This window comes from Mustela nivalis (genome assembly GCF_964662115.1).
Source record: "Mustela nivalis genome assembly, chromosome: 17".
Lineage (NCBI taxonomy): Eukaryota > Metazoa > Chordata > Mammalia > Carnivora > Mustelidae > Mustela > Mustela nivalis.
Genome location: NC_139036.1, coordinates 31,606,784 through 31,627,713, shown reverse-complemented (window position 1 = coordinate 31,627,713; position 20,930 = coordinate 31,606,784). Strand labels below are relative to the sequence as shown.

Genomic DNA, 20,930 nt, shown 5'->3' with positions numbered 1-20,930 from the left:
TCCCTTCCTCTCTCTCTGCCTGCCTCTCTGCCTACTTGTGATTTCTCTCTGTCGAATAAATAAATAAAATCTTTTAAAAAACAAAACATACTTTGAGATGCTTGGCCTTAGGGAACTATTGAAGTCTTTTAAGCAAAGGAGTGACATATCCAGTGTGCAAGTTATGGTCCTTGATACTTCGTTGGCACATCTCAGTGGTACTAGCCTTATGTAGAGTTACAGGAGTTGCGAATCTGTCAGACCAAGCCCAACTCTTCTATCTGAGGGCAGACATTATTTTACTCATTTGTATCTCTAAAATTCCTTGCTGGCTTCCAACCCTTTGTAAATTCTCAGATATGTTTGTGGAATAGAAAAGAATTGGCTGATAGTGTAGTCCTAGGCGCTTGAATTACAAAGTCCATAGTCTTCCTCCTTAATTAGCTCCTCGGCAGAAGCTAGTGTCCCCAGACTGGAGGAGCAAATAGAGAGCAGAAATGTGAGGGTGGGGAGGAATGTTCTAAGCTGTCGGAAAGCCCAGAGGTCTAGCAGAGAGGAACCTGTGTTCATGCCCGCATGCGCACGCGCACACACACACACACCCATGCCTACGGGGATGCCATCACTGGCCGGGACTCACTCGCTGCTCCAAGATCAAGCCAAATTAACGTGTCATTAGCCCTGAATCAACAGAAAGGTCCCCACATCATGCCGCCTCCCGAGTGGGGGTGCCCTGCCAGGGGCATCAGTGAGTTAAGGAGCCGATAGCCCCAGAGCCACCAGCTTTCTTGCTTCTGTCTCCACTTTGAGAGGGAAGCTAGTTGGGTTTTTCTTTGGAAGGGAGAGCCACGGTGGACTTACTTTGTACCTGTGTGGTTTCCTTCAGATTCGGTGCTCTCCTGGGGACCATTCCTGTACAGCGTGGTAAGTAGATGAGTCCTCATCTCGGCACCCTCCATGGTAAGCAGCCCAGCAGACCTCTCCTGGCTCTGTCCCCAGGACATACAGGCTAGCTGGGTTTGCCTACGAAGTTGACACTGCACCCTTGGGGGAAACTGAATGAACCATCAGCCCAGTGCCCTGTTTCTCCAGGCATAAGAAACATAGTGTTTAAAATCTCCCCAACTTTTTATGAGAAAAATTTTCACATATGCAGAAAAGTTGAAAGATCCCATGAACACCCCTATACCCACCATCTGGACTCTGCCAGCGTTTTGCTCTCTTTCTTTCTGTCACCTGTCCCCAGCTGTGGTGATGCCGGGTCTGCGTCTCTGAGTGGAGCAGGCCTTCTCATTCTCGGTTTGCATTCCAGTCTCTTCTCGATGACCAAGGCCTGGCAGAGGTGTCTCAGGTTGCAGAGGATGTCCTGGATGCCGTGAATAAGGGGCTCTACAAAGAGGCCACCCAGCTGTGGGGCAAAGCAGAAATGGTCATTGAACAGGTAATGGGCCACACTCGGGGGCAGCCCACTTGCCTCGTTCCCACGTGGAGCTAGGGCCCCCTGGTTGGTGCTACCAGGGTTTGGGTCTATTCTGAGACTCCCCGCAGATCTGAAAAGGGTCACGTGCTAAACAATAAAGCCGATGAATCAGTGATGAGGTCAGAAAACCACCCCAGGCCTGCCAGACCCGCTTGTCTCTTGACCGAATGTATGGTCATCCTGAGAAGTGAATGTTTGAATTCTTGCCAGGCAACATTCTGCCCCCAGAGAGCCAGGACAGAAGAATGCACAGCTGAGGATGAGTGTGCAGGACCCTCCTTAGCCCTGTTCTCCGTGTAGAATAACAGGCGGTCTTGGTTTTCTCCAGCATCTGAGCTTCATGTGGAAAAACTGCTCACTCCCCCTGCCCCAGGATCAGGCTGACGGCCGGTCTCAGCCCTCAGAGCTGCATTTCTTTCTGGTCCTGGCAAATTGTTACAAAGTTCAAGCTGTTCTCGGATAAGATGGAAAGCCAGTTACCTCTCTATTATGCAGTTTCGTTAATAGATAAATAAACAGCCAATTACCATTCTGTATTTCAGAACACAGATGGCGTGAACTTCTATAACATCTTAACTAAAAGCACTCCCACGTCTGCGGTGAAGTCGAGCCTAGAATTCACCCAGAGCCCCCTAGGTAAGTGAACCTTGACATTGCAAGACCCCTGTCTCCATCTCCATGCAAGAGAGAATCAATTCTTTTAACTTCAGTGACATAATTTACATGCCACAAAATTCACCCATGTTAAGTGTAGGATTCAGTGGTTTTAGTGTATTCACAAAGCTGCTCAACCGCCATCACCACAGTCCAGTTCCAGAAATTTCCATCATGCCAGAAAGATCCTGTGTCTCCTGGCAGTTGGTTTCCGGTCCTACACCCAGCCCCAGGCAGTCACTGATCTGTCTGTGTTTCTAGAAACAGACATTTGGTCTAAATGGAACCATGCATCTGGCTTTTGGTCTTTTGCAGATCTGGCATCTGGTCTTTTGCATCTGGCTTATTTCGCTTGCTTTTTGTTTTTCCTTTTTTTAATTTTTAAACTATTTTTAATTTTTTTTTAATTTTTTAAATTTTTGTATTTTAAATTTTTTTAATTTTTAATTTTTAAAGATTTTATTTACTTTTTTTACTTTCACTTGTTTTTGACGTTTGGAAACCATCTTCCACCCATTGAACATTACAGTCCTTCTGAAAGCTGGACTGAGCTGTCCTTCAGCTGAGCCAGCTTTGCTGAGGATGCTAAACGCCCCAGCGTCCTCCCTCCATAGGTCTTTATATAAAGGCTGCGGGAGCCTCTACATTCCATGTCTCAACTGACTGCCTTGGGCTGTGCTGGATAGTCTCAATGGCCCCAAAATACATAAAGTGCAGTGATCAAAATTTATAAAGCATCTCGACACTTCCAGTGGCTTTCTGGCTTTCTTCCTCCATCTGGGGTGAATGAAGGGGACACTTTCCATTTTCCAGCTGAAAACCTCCCTCTTAGACACTGTCCCAGCCTCGGGGGAAGACATTCTCTGGGTGGTATTTCCAGTCCCTTGGCTCACCACGTGCCAGTTTGTTTCAGTTCATCTTTACCAGCGCTACGTGAGACACCTCCAGCAGGACTCCCTGAGTCAGCTCATGAATGGTCCCATCAGGAAGAAGCTCAAAATTATTCCTGAGGATTGCTCCTGGGGAGGTAGGTACTTCGGCGACCTGATAAAGGGCCCTCTGTGGGGTGTGGAGCAGTAGAGGTGCGGGTTTAGAGGCCTGAATTTGAAGAATGGGCTTTGTTGATGGTGAGGACAGGTTGCAGATAGGACCGCATTACTGGCCACGTTTTATAGGTGAGCAAGCACATGCACAGACAGTAAATAACCTGCCAAAATCGGTTCAGAGTAAGACCTTGGTAGGGAAATGGGTGGGGAGGGGAATGAGCGGATGGGGTAGGCGTTGAGAATTGTTGAAGCCAGACTGTGGGCACCTTGGAATCCTCTCACTCTTCTGACTGTTTGTTATCAGTTTGAGGTTTTCCATAATTCAAAACAAAACAAAACAACAACAACAAAAAAACACGTGAGATTAAAAAGCCAAGCCTAAAGCCACCGGGGGTTGTGGGTGTGACTTCCAGACCAAGGTCCTTTGGGGTGGGTTTTGACCAGCTCCCTGGCCAGCCCCCCTCTGCACCACCCCCTCTCCGTCCCCCTGAGCCCCCACCCCCGCCTCCTCATGCTGGATGTAGTTCCAGGGTCTACTGCCTTCTGTTCTGGGGGCCATATTGGGAACTATTGGTCTTCAGAAAACAGGACCAGATATCAGAACTCAGTCCTATAGGGAGGCTGTGAGCCAGTGGGACTCCCAGATCCCTGGAGGGGAGACAGGCCAAGCTGAAGAGGGCTTCCTTTATGTGTGAGCTCGCCCAAAGCGATGCCTTTCTAGGGCAGCCCCTTGACAGCTGCCGAGAGGCTAAGATGCGGCTCCAGCCCCGGCTTCCTCAGGGTACACGGGCCCTCCTCCCAAATTACAGTTCGCAGAGGATTCCTCCCAGCTCCGGTGTCTTCATTTCTGCCTCACCCCTTACAGTTTTCTAGAAATGGGGGTGGGGTTGGAGGGAGTTAATTAGATCAAATAAAAATAATCCAATGTCAGAGCGTTCAGGGAGTACCCCCCCCCGGGGAGCCGGGTGGTCCTGAGAATAGGGGTGTGAGCCGTTACAGGTCACAGGAAGGCAGCTAAGGTCAAGTCTGCAAGAGCCCCTCTCCTGCACTGCCCCTTTCGTGGGTCCCTGTGACTGCGTTCTCCAGCCCAGCTTCTCTGGTTCCCTGGACCCTCCCCGCCCTGTGCAGCTGGACGGGCAAGGAGATTACATTTTAGCAGACGATGAGTGATAGAGACAACTCTATGTGGCTCCAGCTATGTCTGGGAAAGGACAAACTGGCTGGCCGATAGCCACACCCAGGGTGTTGAGCTCGGGTTTGCAGTTAAGGCTCCGCACACACTGTGGAGCCCGCCAGGCCTGTGCTCACAGCCCCACCTGCCACTGACCAGCTCTGTCACTGTGGGCATGTTTCTTAGCCTCTTGGACCCTCGTCTGCTTTAACCACTGCACAGGTTAGGACCCCTTACCTCCCGGGATTGGTGAAGAGGAAATGCGATGTTGTTTGTAAAGTGCTTGCTTAACCCAATGACTAGAGGACAGAAATGGGTAGTGGCTGCTGTCGTTGTGGGGTGTCACTGTGGGGTTCAGTGTCACAGATGACGGTCAGGACTCTGCCAGGGGTGCGGTGTCAACCATCTCCTCTCTTGCCTGGGGCTCGTCCTCGATGTGGCTCCCTGGTGGGGAGGCTCCGCATTGCTTTGGGTCTGATTTGGTTTATTAGTAGGGTGGCCTCACTTGTGCAGGACTTACAGTGTGGCCCTGGTGTTACTTAGCTAAGGAGGGAAACTAACACGTGTCCCAAAGCAGAGATTGTTCCCTGAGAAGACCAGCCTAACAAGCTCTATCTGCGTGGGTACTAGGCTTCAGGTGACTGGCTCAGGGCGTGGATTTCTGGACTGGCTGGTCCCTGTTAGTGAAGCACTTGGGCTCAGCCTTTGTTTGGTGAAGCACAGTGGTTACTTATATCCGGAGCCCAGGATATTCTGGTCTGAAAGGTGCCCTTTATGCTGGCACTTACCTCTTTCTCTTTCCTCATGTGTAGGCCAGTCTGCCAATGTCTTCCAGAACATGGAGGGGGACTTCATGAAGCCCGTCATCAGCATCGTGGACGAGCTGCTGGAAGCCGGCGTCAACGTGACCATCTATAATGGACAGCTCGATCTCATCGTGGACACCATAGGTAGGAAAGCACTCTGAGGGGCCCATGGAGACAGTTCGGTAGGTTGAGCTGAAAGGGAGCTGGCCCCAGACATGCCACTCTTGGGGCTGGTCATGTTGAAATGCCAGGAAGAAGGCCATTTCATGTTCCATTCATCTGCATGACCTCTTTGAAGAGAACAGAGGTGTTGACACAGTTTTTGAATGTAGGTGAGGTTTGGTGGGGTGAGGTCTGGAGCTGATCGCCAAGAAAGAATTCTTGAGACATCTTTGGTGCAGAGCGGTGATTTTCTGAAAGTACATGGACAGGACCCATGGGCAGAAAGAGCTGCTGCCCTGGGCTTTTGAGGGGTGGCTGATTATATACTCTGGAGTTGGGGGTAAGGAAAAGGGGGGAGATTTTCAAAACTTTTGTATGCTAAAGAGGACCTACAAGATATTGGAGGCCTTGCTATTGTCGAGTTCAAGTAGTTTCTCCCTCTAGTAAAGCATTAACATGAAGACAGTTGGGAGCTTCCTTCTGGTAGTGAGGTGATTGCTAAGAATGCTTTTTTCTTGTAAATCATGAAAACATTTGTAAACTGAGGGAAGTGCAGGTCTTGCTGGACTGTGATCTCTGTTAGGGAATCATATACTTTTCCTTCCCTTAGCTTTAAGGCAGCCAGGAGTGCCTGAAGAATGTGTCCCAGATCCTGCCCGGGGTTAGGGGGGGCCGGGCATTTGCAGGGTGTCAGCTTCTGCTTGCCCTCGGCTAGCCTCCTGCTCCTCATCATGGTGACCCCTTAGAGAAGCCTGGGCCTGCCAGATTTTGAGGCCCTTATGTATGATTAAGAAACACACTACACCTACTCCCGCCAAAAATAGAAAGGGAGACCTTATCCTGGCCATGGGATCAAGGCACTGTTGAGTTGAGTCTTTGTCACGGGCCCATTAGGTGGTAAGCTCTGCAGGCTGAATTAGAACTAAACCCTGCTGGCTCTAAACCTGAAGACCTGAGGGAAATGGCCTTTGTGGTTTTGTTTCAGTAGGGCCAGGTAAGGACTGAGAGGCAGGTTCTCAGAACCAGCAGGTAAATCGAGGCACCTTGTCTGACAGGTCAATGACGCACCTCTTAAGGTCAGTGGGATTGAATATTTCTGCCAGTTGTAAGCCAAGGGCACTAAGGCCACTTTGAAAGGGTTCTGTGTTTCTTCCATGACCTGCCCAGGGGATCCCTGTTAGCATCTCCCCACCCTGAGACCTCACAGTCCTCCAGAGAGTCTTGCCGCCTGCAGAGGTCCCCAGTTTCCTTCCTTCAGAGCATCAGTGGTGGGAAAGGCAGAGGCAAACGTAGTCAGGCTTCTCAGCATTTAGGTTTCTTCTGGGTATCTTGGGCATCACTGGGAGTTCACTGGAAAGGCAGAGTCTCGGGCCCTCCCCAGACCTACTGACTCCCAGTTTGCATTTAAACCAGATCTCAGGATGAGTTCTATGCATGTTACAGTTTGGGAAAGGGAAAGCGGTGGGATCTAGATTTTTGTTTCTACCCCAACCAGCTATTGATGCCAGGCCCTGCTCTGTCCCTCTCACCAGGTCAGGAGGCCTGGGTGCGGAAACTGAAGTGGGCAGATCTGCCGAAATTCAAGCAGCTGAAGTGGAAGGCCGTGTACAGTGACCCTAAGTCTTCGGAAACGTCTGCTTTCGTCAAGTCCTACAAGAACCTGGCTTTCTACTGGATCCTCAGAGCTGGGCACATGGTGAGGCCGTGTCCCTCAGCCTTGGTCATGGACTCTTAGCTGCCCTGAGAGGGAGGCCACGAGTGATTGATGATGCATGAGTGCAGTGCCCGGATTGGTCTTAAAAGAAGTGTTTTGGTTTGGGGAGTGTTTTCAGGTCTCTACTGAAGTCCTACTATTAGTGCTTCGTTCCTTTGGCTCTAGAGAGTCTCATTTAAAAAAGCTAAATCCTTCTGAGAGCATTAAGCCGGGCTCTCTATCTTTGATTTTTTAGTTCAAATGAGTTTAATGTTACTTTCTTCTTAATTGTTTGTCTTGGGGGAAGAAGGGAAAAATTGTCTTTCCCTAACATTTTTGGGGAGCGAAAACCAAAGTTCCGCGCCCTAGAAAGCTGAGTTGCAGTGCATGGGACAAGGTGCGGGGGAGTGTTTGAACCGCAGTAGCTTCCAGATTTGCAGTTTGGAAGTGGCTTTGTGTGCAAAGATGAGGCGGTCTTCACGTGCCAAGTGAACACACTATCTCCCCTTAGGTCGTAGGTTGACTGAGTAGCTCTCCACAGGCTGAGGGAGATTCTGGAGGGATGAATCCACTGTAAACACACATGTGTGTGCACGTACGGATGCAGACACTTGCACAGGCACCCAAGGGGTCAGGTGCTTCCCTTGTGGTGAGGCTTTGGTCTGGCCGCTTAAATGCAGGGTCTCTCTTCTTCCCAGGACAGTGGTTTCCTGGAGGAGATTCATTGGAAGGGGTGGTAAGGTGCCTTCTGGGACGCTCTCTCTGCCTGGCCCCCTGGTGCTTAGGACAGAATCTCCACAGAGAAGGGGCTGAGGGGCTGTGGTCTGGCTAGAAAACTCGTCTGTAAGCTCCATTTGTACTTCAAGCCCACACAATGTATTTACTTGGATGGCCGAGGAGATGCTAAGAGAGATTTCAGCAGGAACTAAAGTGCCCTCTCCAGAAACCAACTCCTTAGGGGTATTAGCTAGGCTAGGAGGAGGTGTAGGAGCAAGGAGAAGCGCATGGGCAGATCCAGAGCCTCAGGAGGGGCACTGGGAGAGATGAGGCTGGGGAGTCCTTGTTAGGGAGCTCACACGTGTCCTGAAACTAACGGGGTGCCAGTGAGGGTCTTAAAGCAAAGGAGTGAAATTGCCACATTTGTCTAAGAAACAGCATTCTAGCAGCCGAGGGCCTGGGATGAGACTGGGGCAAAGATCCAATCTAAGGCACTTCTTTTTTTTAAGATTTTATTTATTTATTTGACAGAGAGAGCACATGCAAGCAGGGGAAGCAGCAGAGGGAGCAGCAGCTGAGTAGGGAGCAGCAGCTGAGCAGGGAGCCCAATGCGGTGGGGCTGATCCTAGGACCCTGGGATTGTGACCTGACCCGAAGGCAGAAATGCTTAACCAACTGAGCCACCTGGGCGCCCCTCTAAGGCGCTCTTATAGTAATCCAGGAGGAAGAGAAGTAGAGGGAGCTGATAAAGCATCAGAAGGGAGAACTGGCTGGACTTGGTACCTGTTTGCCTGTAGAACCAGCAAGTGGGACGCTCATAAGGCAACTGAATACACTGTGTGTATATGATCCGGAGTCCAATTTTTGTTTTTGGAGACTGAGATTTGGGAGTCGAGTATGAAAAAGGTTGGGGACAGGCCCTGGGTACACCAGTATTTAAGAGGCAGGAGGTGGGGTGCCTGGGTGGCTCAGTCGGTTGGGGTCTGCCTTGGTCTCGGGTCATGATCGGGGGTCCTGGGATTGAGTGCTGCCTGCTTCAGGCTCCCTACTCCGCGGGCAACCTGCTTCTCCCTCTCCCTCTGCCTTCCACTCCCCTTGCTTGTGCTCCTTCTGTCCCTGTCAAATAAATAAATTGGAAAAAAAAAAAAAAAAAGAGGCAGGAGGTAAAAGAAGGACATACAAATGAGAGTTGAGAAAAGGCAGCCAAAAAAGGAAGAGGGAGACCAGGGACCTGGACATGCGCAAAGTCGCCAGGGGCCGGCAGTGTCACAAGCTGCCACCAGCTCAGATAAAGGAGCGAAGTGTCAGCAGGGATTCGGGCAGAGTGGTATCCGTGGAGCTCGTGGCAAGGGCTTTCAGGGCTGCAGCTGGCCCAGAAGCCAGCATGGACGGGGTGGAGCAGATGAACGTGCAGTGAGCGGGTGGAAGATCGCTTCCTCTCAGAAACCGGAAGGAGGTAGTAGCCTGCCCTTTGAAGAAACTTGATGTGGAGAGACCATGAACAAGGCAGCAGCACCCAGGGTGAAGAGGACATTTTGTCCGGGTTTTTTTCTTTTCTTTTTAAGGTTTTATTTAAGAGAGAGAGAGAGTGCAAGAGAGTAGGGGGGTGGAACAGGGAGAGGGAGAAGCAGGCTCCCTATCTCAGTGGGGAGCCTCATTTGGGACTCCATCCCAGGACCCTCTGGGATCATGACCTGAGCCGAAGGCAGACACGGAACCACCTGAGCCACCCAGGTGCCTCCCTGTTAGGGCTTTCAGGGTAAGGAGAGCATGTGTGCCGGAGTTCAGGCCCATTTCCTCTGGCTTGTCACCGAGAGAAGCAAGACATCAGTTGGGGCAGCCTTAAAATAGCTCCTGGAAACTGTTATTAAATTACCCCCAACCACTTCCCCTTTAGTTGATGGAATGTCTTTTTGATATACCCCACTGTGCCTGTGCCTCCAGGGGACCTAAGGGACAGCAGTGTGCTGTGGAGAATCATGGAGCCATGGGCTCTCAGAACTTGGGACCATCAACAGGACGCCCATCTTTGTGGGGGAGAAACTGAGGTTGCTGTCCCTCCCCTTCTCCATGGTGTATGGGAAGGGAGGCAGTTTATAAAGGAATTATCTGAAAAATCTAAGGGATGGGGCACTTGGTGGGCTCAGACAGTAGAGCGTGTGACTCTGGATGTGAGGGTCATGAGTTTGAGCTCCACGCTGGGTGTGGAACCTACCTGAAAAATCTAAAGGAAAAACATAAGAAAATTGAATAATAACAATAATACCAAAATAGGTTATTGCCCAAACAAAGCATCTTGTTTGTTTGTTGTATTGTTGACAGATTTGCTATTAGCTTCCCTCTTGGCTATTTTGTACTCCAGTCCCAGAGAATCCTTTAAATTGTTTAGAACCTCCGCTCTTCCTTGAACAGGCTAGGTCCTGGTAACTTAAGCACGGGTCTCATAAGGAAATCAGCAGGGACTCCTGGGGGGTGCTCAGTGGGTTAAGTGTCTGACTCTTGAATTCCGCTCAGGTCCTGATCTCACCGTCCTAGGACCAAGTCCCCGCTGAGGCTCTGATCTCCTCGGAGAGTCATCTTGGGATTCTCTCTCTCTCCCTCTCCCTCCACCCCTCTCTGCACTTGCGCGCTCTCTCTCTCTCTCTTTAAAAATAAATGAATCAACAGATCAGCCCCAAATGGAGCAGCAGGGTCTTTCCTAAATGCTGACCTCTTCAGACCCCTGCAGTCTGACAAGCTTCTGTCCTGCACAGGGGTCATTCCACAGAAGGGACCCTCCCGTAAGGGGTGCACTCTGGTGCGATGTCCTCCTAGGCTGCTGTTGCGGAGCCCGCACTCCTCCTGGGAGCGGGGTCTCAGGATATCGCCCCTGAACCCAGAACCAGGAGTGTGGGCTCAGGAGACTGTTTGGTCCTAGGTTCCTTCTGACCAAGGGGACATGGCTCTGAAGATGATGAGGATGGTGACTCAGCAGGAGTAGGACGGACTGGTGGTGAGTTGCTCCGCCCCAGGGCACGGGAGGCAGAGCCAGGACCCTGACACTGGAGGAGGCACCGGCCTCCTGCCCGTCTACCATGGAACCCCGCCTGCCTGACGGAACCCCGCCTGCCTGTCAGTGTGAAGGTTCCCGCCCACGTCTCCTGAGAACACACTCGCTGTCTCCGCGGCAACTTGGAAATCATTTCTGCTTCTGAAGAACTCCCATTTTTTTCCCGATGGATTTGTTTTAATCAAAAATGAAGCGTTGAAATAGGTTGACATTTTGGTATTACAAAATGACATGATTTATGGGGGGAAAAAAAAAGAAATACAAGTAAACAGAATAAATACCCTTTTACTCCCTTCGCTAGGACCAGCTCAGTTACCCTTTCACTGTCCAGCCTTGTAAGTCTTTTTCTTTTCCATATATGCATATATATTTTTTACAGAAATGGAATCATTACTGTATGTTGTCTGACTACCTGGCACACATACCAATTGTCCCATCACCTCTTCATGTCAATAAATGTTCTCTTGTGACATTTTTAATAGCTGCCGAACATTCCATTTCGTGGATGTGCCATGAGGCACAACGGTTTCCTGTGAGCAGTGCCTGGTCTGTCTGCTAGAGACAGTGCTCTGGTGATTCATCTTGACAGTTATATTTTTATACATATCCTCCTTATTTTCATATGGTAGATTCCTAAAGGCACAATGGTTTATTCAAAGAACTAACTTCTCTTTTTAAAATGAAAATGATGTCTTTAACTTAAAAGTGAGGATTTTTAAGGTCTTCATAAGGGAGGTCATAGCCTCTGTGACAACCCTGAAAAAAACACTCTGTCTTGTGGTTGTGGGGCTGAGATACTGAAAACCAAACCCAGAGCCTTCCAGTAGAACAGAGTGTTAATAGCGGGTTATGCATTTGAAACTAATAATGTGCTATATGCTAGCTAATTGAATTTAAATTAGAAAAAAAGAAATAGTGGGTTAAGTCTACATGACCCTCCCCGGGGCTCAGACCTGAGATTAAAGCAGGGCTGCTGGGGCAGGGCTACCGTGCACTTAACCATGATTCATTGTTGGGATGAAAGCACTCCTGTGTGCCCTTGGACATGGAAGAATGTGACAGGCTTATGCTGGGTCCCACTGGATCCCACTGCTGCTTTTGCTGGGTCCTTTGCTGGAAGAAAAGGTAGCTGTAAGTATACTTACTGAGTCTTGTGAGTCCTTCTGGTACTGAATTAGAACACAGTTGAATTCCCAACCTCACAGGATTGCTTTCATAGAAGTTAGGGTGTTAGGGGGCACCTGGCTGACTTGGTTAGTTATGTACGAGACTTTGGATCTCAGGGTCCTAAGATCAAGCCCCATGCTGGGCATGGAGCCTACTTTAAAAAAAAAGAAAAGAAAGAAAAATAGAGGGAAAGAAGTTAGGGAAGAGATCTGAGTTTGAACATTAGGATGTGCACACTGGCAGATTCCAGTGAAGCTAGAGACCTCTGACCTTTTTTTTTTTTTTTGCCACTAGACACAGCCCTTCCATCCCAGCCTGAGGAAATGAATCTTCTCCTGCCTTAAGATCCTATCACCAGGGGCACCTGGGTGGCTCAGTGGGTTAAAGCCTCTGCCTTCAGGTCAGGTCATGATCCCAGGGTCCTGGAATAGAGCCCCGCATCGGGCTCTCTGCTTGGCAGGGAGCTTGCTTCCTCCTCTTTCCCTCTGCCTGCCTTTCTGCCTACTTGTGATCTCTGCTTGTCAAATAAATAAATAAAATCTTAAAAAAAAAAAAAGATCCTAGCACCAATTCCACAATGCCCAAAGCCCTCCTCCTGCTATATTACATTCTTTCTCAACCCACAGCCATGCCTTCATGGGAAATTTTCTGTGATCAGTTCACGTGGGAAGGACATCTGGGGCTTCATTTACAGATTGTTCTGCATGGTGGGCATGCATCACCTGGGAGTGGACAGAGTGGAAGTCCTCCCAGTGGACAGAACTTGGAACGAGGTACCTGATTGTTCATTTTGCCGGAAAGGAGAGGTGGTCCGAAGAAAGGGTCCACACCAAGGCATCATTTGGCTGGGTAGCTGGACTTGGAAGGAACACAACTGAAAAATCACAAGGCCTGAGGAAGAGGTATGAGGACAGACTTCTGAGTGGCAGGTTATGAAGCTAACTTGTGTTCCAGGTGAATGCTCACCAAAGGGTAGGGGAAGATCTTTAATAATCAGATGGCGAGAATCGCCCGTTCCGTGGACATGGAACAGCCTCTTTCCCCAGCAACACCTGTGGGCTCAGTGCCAACCGAAGTGGCCATAGCGACAGTAGTGGACTCGTGCTCACCAAGACTGACCTGGCTACAGCTGCTGCCGAGTGCCTCAACTGCCAGCGCGAGGGACAACGCTGAGCCCCTGACACGGCGCCCGTGCCCGGAGGGATCAGCCAGCTCCCCGGTGTCAGGTGGATGACATGGGACCACGTTCATTACGAAAAAGGCAGTGGGTTGATCTTACTGGAACTGACACTTGCCGGGGACATAGATACGCCGTCTCTGCCCACAATGCCTCTGCCAAAACTGCCATCTGTGGCCTTAGAGAATGTGCCATCCGCCATCATGGTATTCGCAGCACACGGAATGCAGAAGTGGGTTCATGCTCTTGGCATTCGCTGGTTTTACTGTGTTCCCCCACCATCCTGAAGCAACTGCCCTGACACGTGGTTGAGTAAGCAACCACGGTACCAGCCTGGTGGGAATCCCTCGCAGGGCTGAGGCCAAGTCCTTCAGCATGCGGTACATGCTGTCTGTCCGTCGGCATCCTGCTTCTCCCGCACCCTGGATCTGGGAGTCTGGGAATCAAGGCACAAAAATAAAAAGTTGCTCCTCTCCCTATCAGCCCTGGTGATCCGGTAGTCAAATTTTTGCTTCTCATTCCTACAGCTTGAGCTTCTACTGGTCTAGAAGTCTTAGTTATAAAGGGAGAAATGCTTTCCCCAGGACACAAGAGCAAAGATTGCCTTGAAGTGGAGTTGGAAGCTGCCATCTGGTGTCTTTGGGCACTGAATAAACTGGCATAGGACAGGCTGGGGTGACTGATCCTATCAAAGGGAAATTGGGTTGTTACTACACAGTAGGGATAATGAGGGAGAATGCCAGAGATCCTTTGCAGTACCTTATAGCATTCCCATAGCCTCTGACTCAAGTAAAAGGAAAACAGTAATAACCCAATTTATACTGGCAATGGCTCACACCTTCCACAGAGGTTTGGATCATTCCACCAGGTGAGGAACTATGATGAACCGAGGTGCTTGCTGAGGACAAAGGAATAAGGAGTAAGTGGTGAATGATGGTAGTTACAAACACGATCCATGACCTCATGACCTGTTGTAGAAAAGACTGTAATAGTATGAGTATTTCTCCCTTATGGTGATGTGAATATATTTTAATAAATATTAACCAAATTTTAAAAATCTCTCAATACTTTATTTTCTAATTTAAGATGTGCTCATAATAAATAACGTTCTGTGTAAGTATTTAAGTATCAAGATGTCAAAAAGGGAGTATGAACCAGCTCAGAAAAGAATGCCCATTCTCCAGAGACAAACCAGGGACTCTGGTGCTGTTCTGGGGAGAAGGTCAGTGTGGTTTTGGCCGTATGGTGGATATTGTGTTGTGTTATACACAAGTGTGGTTCTGGACTGTCGTTATTTGGAGAGTAAGTGTGGTTTAAGGCAATGTATCCAGGTGCCAAGTTGGAAAGGGATGGACCGTGGGGTCTTTGTAATGTTTCCACTTGGCGAGGCCAAATTATATTTTTCCAGAACTATCTTTCCTGTATGTTTTTTATTAGAACGGCCCACAAGACTAGAGATTCTCATGGAGATTCGGAGGCTGGAAATGAGACAGCAGCCAATTTTAGCTCAAAGTGCTGTCATTTCTCTGCCGCCTCAGCCCCTCCGCAGCCAGGCCTGCCACGGCTTCACATTCTCTTGGATCCTCCTGGAGCGTCTCTGCCTCTTGGGCCAGGTGAGTGTGATGACAGGAGTTTCTGTCCCAGGGACTGTCCTCATGGACTCCCGCTCACCGGATCCAGAGTGCTCTTTTCCTTTCTCTACTTTACCGTCCCTTCCTGACTGGTAGCCCTGTGTCCCTCAATCCCCAGCATCACATTGTGAAAGCTGCCTACCCAGCTCCCACACTGCATGAGTCAAATCCCCACACACGCACGCACGCGTACATACATGCGCGCGTGCACGCACACGGTTCCACTTCTCTGGTCGAATCCTGACGGATTTCACAAGTTAGATTCAGAGTTCCCACAACTGGAATCTGCTTGTGTGAGAATGCCTTTCTGTTCTGTCCCTGTGAGCAGCAGCTTAATCAGATGCGGAGCCCTGGGTCACATCTCGCCTTCGTTGTTGGCCTCAGCTGTTGCTGAGAAGTTGGAAACCAATTTGACTTTGGGTTTTGGGTTTTTTTGTTTTGTTTGTTTGTTTGTTTGTTTTTTACTTTTGTAAACAGTTAATTTTGATACCTGGACGCTGGACGCGTCTTTGTTTAATCTTGTAGATTGGTAACTTTAGATGGTACACTGATGTGAATAGTTTTTAATTAATTTTGCCCGATAATGTAGTGAGCTTTTTTGTGTTTTTGTTTTTGTTTTTGTTTGAGAGAGTGAAGGGAGAGAAGCAGTGGGAGAGGGAGTGAGAGAGTCTCAAGCAATCTCTGTGCTAAGCACAGATCCCGACGGGGAGCATGATCTCACAGCCCTGAGATTATGACACAAGCCAAAATCAAGAGTCTGATGCTTAACCAACTGAGCCACCCTGGCGTCCCCATTCTGGGTGCTTTTAATGGAGACTGCCATCAGCAGATTACTACCTGCTAACATGGTGCTAATCATTTTGTAACTTATAAATGTATCAGATCAATACAGTGTACACCTAAAACTCACACACTGTGTTAATTATATCTTAAAAAGAGCTGGGAAAGAGGCCCCTGCGTGGCTCCGTTGGTTGAGTGACTGCCTTTGCCTCAGGTCATGATCCTGGAGTCCCGGGACCGAGTCCCGCATTGGGCTCCCTGCTCAGTGGGGAGTCTGCTTCTCCCTCTGACCCTCCCCCTCTCATGCTCTCTCTCACTCTCTCGCTATCAAGTAAATAAATAAAATCTTAAAAAAAAAAAGAGGTGGGAAAACAAGACGACATTAACATCACTATACTTCAATTTCTGGTAAACTCTGGTCAATTTTGGGGGTCTTTTTTTTTTTTAAGTTTATTTTTTTTAAAGATTTTATTTCTTTGAGCCAGAGAGAGAGCACAAGTAGGGGGAGCAGCAGAAGGAGAAGGAGAAGCAGGCTCGCCGCTGAGCAGGGAGCCCGATGTGGGGCTCGATCCCAAGAACCTGGGATCACGACCTGAGCCAAAGACAGACACCCAACCAACTGAGTCACCCAGGCACCCCTACGCTTTATTTATTTTAGTCCTGTCTACACCCAACCTGTGGTTTGAACTCACAACCCTGAGATCAACAGTCGTACGCTCTCCAACTGAGCCAGCCAGGTGCCCCAAATTTGGTCAGGTTTTGACATTTCTAAAGCGCTTTCGTTTTCTTTAGTTATCTTTCTCCTTTTTTTCCTCAGTTATGGCAGCGGCTGTTTCACCTTTGACCGAAGTCTCCTTGTCTGCTTCTTCTTTTCCCATTTCCTGGACTCTGTGTTTGCTCTAATCTCCTTGAGACGGAACAAAGTATTTCGACTTTCCTAGTACAAACCTTCAAAAGAATGTTCCTCATGTATCTTTCGTATCTCGCATTAACTTCTTGAGTTTCAGTTTCTGTGTGTGTTTCTCATGTTCATGTTTCCTTTTTGGTGCCTCCATCTGTCTGAATGAGGTTATGGGAATCCTCTAATTCCCCATCCAGTTCATCTGGTTATTTCTTAGATTTTCCACTTAGTTCTTATTCAGGAAAATTGGATATTGTGGATCTGTGTGACCCATTTAGTGTGTCTGCTGCCTGAGGGAAGTGGATGCTCGCTGGTTGGGCAGTAATTACTGGAGACATATTCCCCGTGGCCTACTAACGGCAGAAACACTCAGATTTTGTTGTGTTTCCTGCTGCAGGATGGACCAAGCACTTTGGTAAAGAAGCGAAGTCAGGAGAGACCTAGGGACTTATTTGCTGGGTGTATTAGTTCTGTATTGCTGCATTATAAACTCTCCATAGACTGTGACTTACAACGTGTACTGTCTGATAGCTTGTGTGGGTCAAGAACCTGGGTATGGTTTAGCTGGGTCCTGTGCTTGAGGGTCTCTCATGAGGGTGCCAGCAAGGTGTTGGCCGGGCTTGCAGTTAAGACCTCGAGACAGCAGTGGGGCAGCATGTGCTTCCAAGCTCACTCAGGAGGTTGTCGGTGAGATTCAGTTCCTCCCGGGCTGTTGGACTGAGGGCCTCCCCCAGTTACTTGCCCTGGGAACCTCTCTCTAGGGCAGCTCACGGTGCAGCAGCTTGCTTCATCGGAGCAAGCAAGAGAGGAGTCAGAGTGCGGGCAAGATCAAGATCACTGTCTTGTATAGCTGATCTCGACAGTCTAGCTCATCACAAGCATGCACTCAGGTGCAAGCTCAGGTCAGCAGGTCCAGCCCACACTGCAGCAGAGGGCATTACAGAAGAGCACGGGTGCCAGGTGCTGGACTATCGTCGGGAATCATTTAGAAGCTGGCTGTCATGGTGGGTCGACACTGCGTCTTCTCATACTTGCTTCTGTCATTCTTCACCTCAGATCGCTTCTTGTCAGGAGCAGGGTCCATGGAGAAAGCATGGTGATCACACAACCTTGCAGGCTCTCCTCACTCCCTTCACTCCCCACACTCTTGTGGTGGAAGAGTGAGCTCACCGGGCTGTTTTCCGTCTGTCCTGACATCTGCCGGACTCACAGTCCATCTCACAGGTGGGAGGAATAGTAGGAATTGCTTCCACTCACTTTGCACCACACTGCATTCCTGCCGTGAAGGGCGGAGCTGTGTCTCACGCCTGCTGCTCCGCTGACGGTTTGGTCCAGATCAACAACAGATAACACGAACATTTATTCTATACCAGATGCTTTGTGTGGATTTTCACATCTAATTCCCCCAGGCTTCTGAAGTGAAGTACAATAATTTGGTGCCATTTTATTTTATTTATTTATTTATTTAAGATTTTATTTATTTATTCGACAGAGAGAGAGATCACAAGTAGGCAGAGAGAGAGAGGAGGAAGCAGGCTCTCTGCTGAGCAGAGAGCCCAACGTGGGACTCGATCCCAGGACCCTGAGATCATGACCTGAGCCGAAGGCAGCGGCTTAACCCACTGAGCCACCCAGGCGCCCTAATTTGGTGCCATTTTAAAGAAGAGAACACCTAGGCTTGAATAGATCACATTACCTGGCCGAGATCCCGCGGCTGTAAGTGGCAACTCCCGAATGTAGGTGTGGAACCACCGTGTAAAGTTTCAAATACTCTCCAACACACTCATTGCTGAGGGTTTGGTCCCAGAGAGAGGGTGCTTTAGGTTACTCTGTGTTCATCCAAATTGATTTTGTGAACTTGCTTCATTAGTGATTACAGTGTCGGATTTGGATTCAGATTCAACCTTTTTCTGGCAAGCGCCATCCTAAGCAGTTTCCCCTTTTTGTTCTCCTAAGATAAAGATTTAATTATGTCCAGTTTACAGATGAAGAAACTGAGACCCAGAGGTCACACAGTCCATGAGGGGCAGAATAAGGAAACCAAGTCTTTGTACTTCCTACAATGATTTTCTCCTTTGTTTGCTTCTTTGTCCATTTAGTGCATTTTTAAAAAGATTTTATTTATTTGAGAGTGAGAGCGAGAGAGAGCATGAGTAGGGGTAAGGGGCAGAGCAGGCTTCCTGCTGAGCAAGGAGCTTGACACGGGGCTTGATCCCAGCACCCCGTGATCATGACCTGAGCCGAAGGCAGATGCTTATCAGGCTGAGCGACCCAGGCACCCCTAATGCATTTTGACTTTAGGCTCATCCCTTCAGATATGCTTCTCCAATGCTTTCTCATGGCTCACAATCCTTAAGTAAACCCGGAAGACCTAACAGAATCATCCTCTTCAGTCTCATTTTGTGTCTCTCTACCCCCAGCTCTTTGTATATTAGAAGATGGGTTTTTGGGAGGACCCTGTAAATTGTATTCTTCTTCCCTACCCACATACTGAAACAATTGAAAACAAAAAACAAAAGAACAAAGTCAGCAGGTAAGAAGACTGAAATAGATTGAATAGATTGAAGAACATAGGTCAGTGTTTGAATCAGTCTACTTGCTACCTCACAGTCCCCACTCTTGACCTTGGACCAGCCCATCTCAGGGAAAGGTGGCATGTGTAGAGCAGACACCGCCTCCCACTTATCCCAGTAGAGAGAGAAAAAGAAAAACCAAATCCTGAGATCCAGGACCTATGCTAGACTGGATCTACCCAGTCAAGAAATGGAGACCAGTGTGTGTACCCCACTGTGATGCACCGTGGCTCAACTCTTCCAACCTCCAGCCCACCGTCAAAGTCTCCTTTCTGAAGACAGAGTTCAGAAAGCCAAAAACTGTAGTCACAGGCTCCTTTGTAGCAAGGCTTCTGGTTGGAAACAGGTGCAGATGTGATGGCAGCCCCTTTTGATTTTGCTGTTGCCGCCAAGTCATCGTGTGGAGACTTGAGACTTTTCTGCAGCGACCTTCCAGCACCCATTTTTGGCGCGTAACAACAGGCTGTTGTGGCAGCGTCTTGACTGAGGTGTCCGGGTTCCCGACTTGCAGCTGTGGGGGTCTGTGTTCAGTTAGCAGCCCAGCAGAGGGCTGGGAAGTAGTAGCTCCACTCAGGGGCCATTTCTTCTGGGCTTTTGGAGTCTCCCATGGAGACCTTTTCCTTGAGCCCCTCTTCCCCTCCTTCCAGTCTTTCCAATGACGAAAGCACGGATACCTGGTCAACCCTTTTCTACCCAAAACACTGAGAGAGCTTTCTGTTGCCTGCACTAAACTTTGAATGATACCATAGCATCAGGGCCTGACAGGTAGCATTTTAGATTGTCACAGGAGCGCCTGCCATTAACTAAGGCTTCGAATTTCAAGGCTTCCCTCTCAAAGACCTCCATCTCCAATAACGCACTGCTGGCGACACATGCAGACGGCACGTGCCAGGCTGCCCCGTCCAGTCCATGACATTCCCCTTCTAGAGCACCCTGGGGGACCTGCGTACCTGGCCCAGTGAGGGACCCTGCCTTTCCCTTCCTGTGCTCTAATTCTCATTCTTAGGTGTTTTTTTTTTAAGTTTTTCCTTTTCTTTTTTCCATCAAGATATAATTGATGTGCAGTTTTATATAAGCTCTAGGCATACGACATGTTCATTTGATACCTTTATATATCACACTATGCAACGTTAACCAACACTTCTGTCATGTCACATAATTTTGTGTGTGTGTGGTGAAAACAGTTAAGATCTATGTTTCTTAGCCACTTGAAACTTTATAGTACAATTGACTGTAATCGCCATGCACTGCGTTAGAACTTCAGAACTTTGCTTTAAATTCACCAGTGACGAGTGAACTCGTGAAACCTTCCACCCCGATCCTCAAGCCCGAAAAGGCAGAATCCCAGGTCTGCTGCCCTCTCTTTACCCCTGACCTCCGAGCATGGTCCTGAGGCCACTGTGTCCTCTCCAGGGCTTGTGTGAGTAATAAACCTGGTTTTGTTAAGGTTCCCTATAGGTCGTGGGAGGTGTGTCTTGCAGCCTGGCTGCCAGGTGCCCTCCACCGGGAGGAGGGGAGGCCCGCAGCAGGAGTAGGGGTCCAGGGGAGTGCCCCCAGGCATTCCTAGCTGCTGGCCTCACATCACCCAGACCATCACAAAACAGATCCCCATCAAATAACTCACCCTTCCACCCTGAGGAGGACTAAGGGAGAGCCAGAGGTCAGGAGTCTTCAGGAAAGACTTAAAACCAGAACTAGGGAACAGGCATTTCTCCTCCTCATCCCAGCACTCAGCACTGCAACGGTCACATGCCTTCTTGCCGAACCCCCTCCTATCCCTCCCCACCTGGCTGCTTCCTTCCTTCCCTTTCAGGTCTCAGCGGAAACAGAACCCCTTCCCAGAAGCCTTCTCTGGTCCCCCAGACTAGGTTAAGAGTCCCCTCCCTTGCCTTCCTAGCACTCTCCCTGTACTCTGTAATCCTCAGGCTTCTTGTGATGATGTTT

At 49.1% G+C, this 20,930-nt stretch overlaps 1 protein-coding gene across 1 annotated transcript in view; it reads left to right on the top strand.

Annotated features, from left to right (window-relative positions):
* SCPEP1 (serine carboxypeptidase 1) overlaps positions 1–11,236 on the top strand; it is a 32,523-nt gene extending 21,287 nt beyond the window's left edge. Inside the window, exons 7-13 of the mRNA XM_082706028.1 lie at positions 866–903; positions 1,292–1,420; positions 2,002–2,095; positions 3,027–3,140; positions 5,143–5,280; positions 6,831–6,994; positions 10,626–11,236. Coding sequence (XP_082562154.1) covers positions 866–903; positions 1,292–1,420; positions 2,002–2,095; positions 3,027–3,140; positions 5,143–5,280; positions 6,831–6,994; positions 10,626–10,688 — 740 coding nt within the window. The 3' untranslated portion in view covers positions 10,689–11,236. The remainder of the gene's footprint in view (positions 1–865; positions 904–1,291; positions 1,421–2,001; positions 2,096–3,026; positions 3,141–5,142; positions 5,281–6,830; positions 6,995–10,625) is intronic.
* The last annotated feature ends 9,694 nt before the right edge of the window (positions 11,237–20,930 follow it).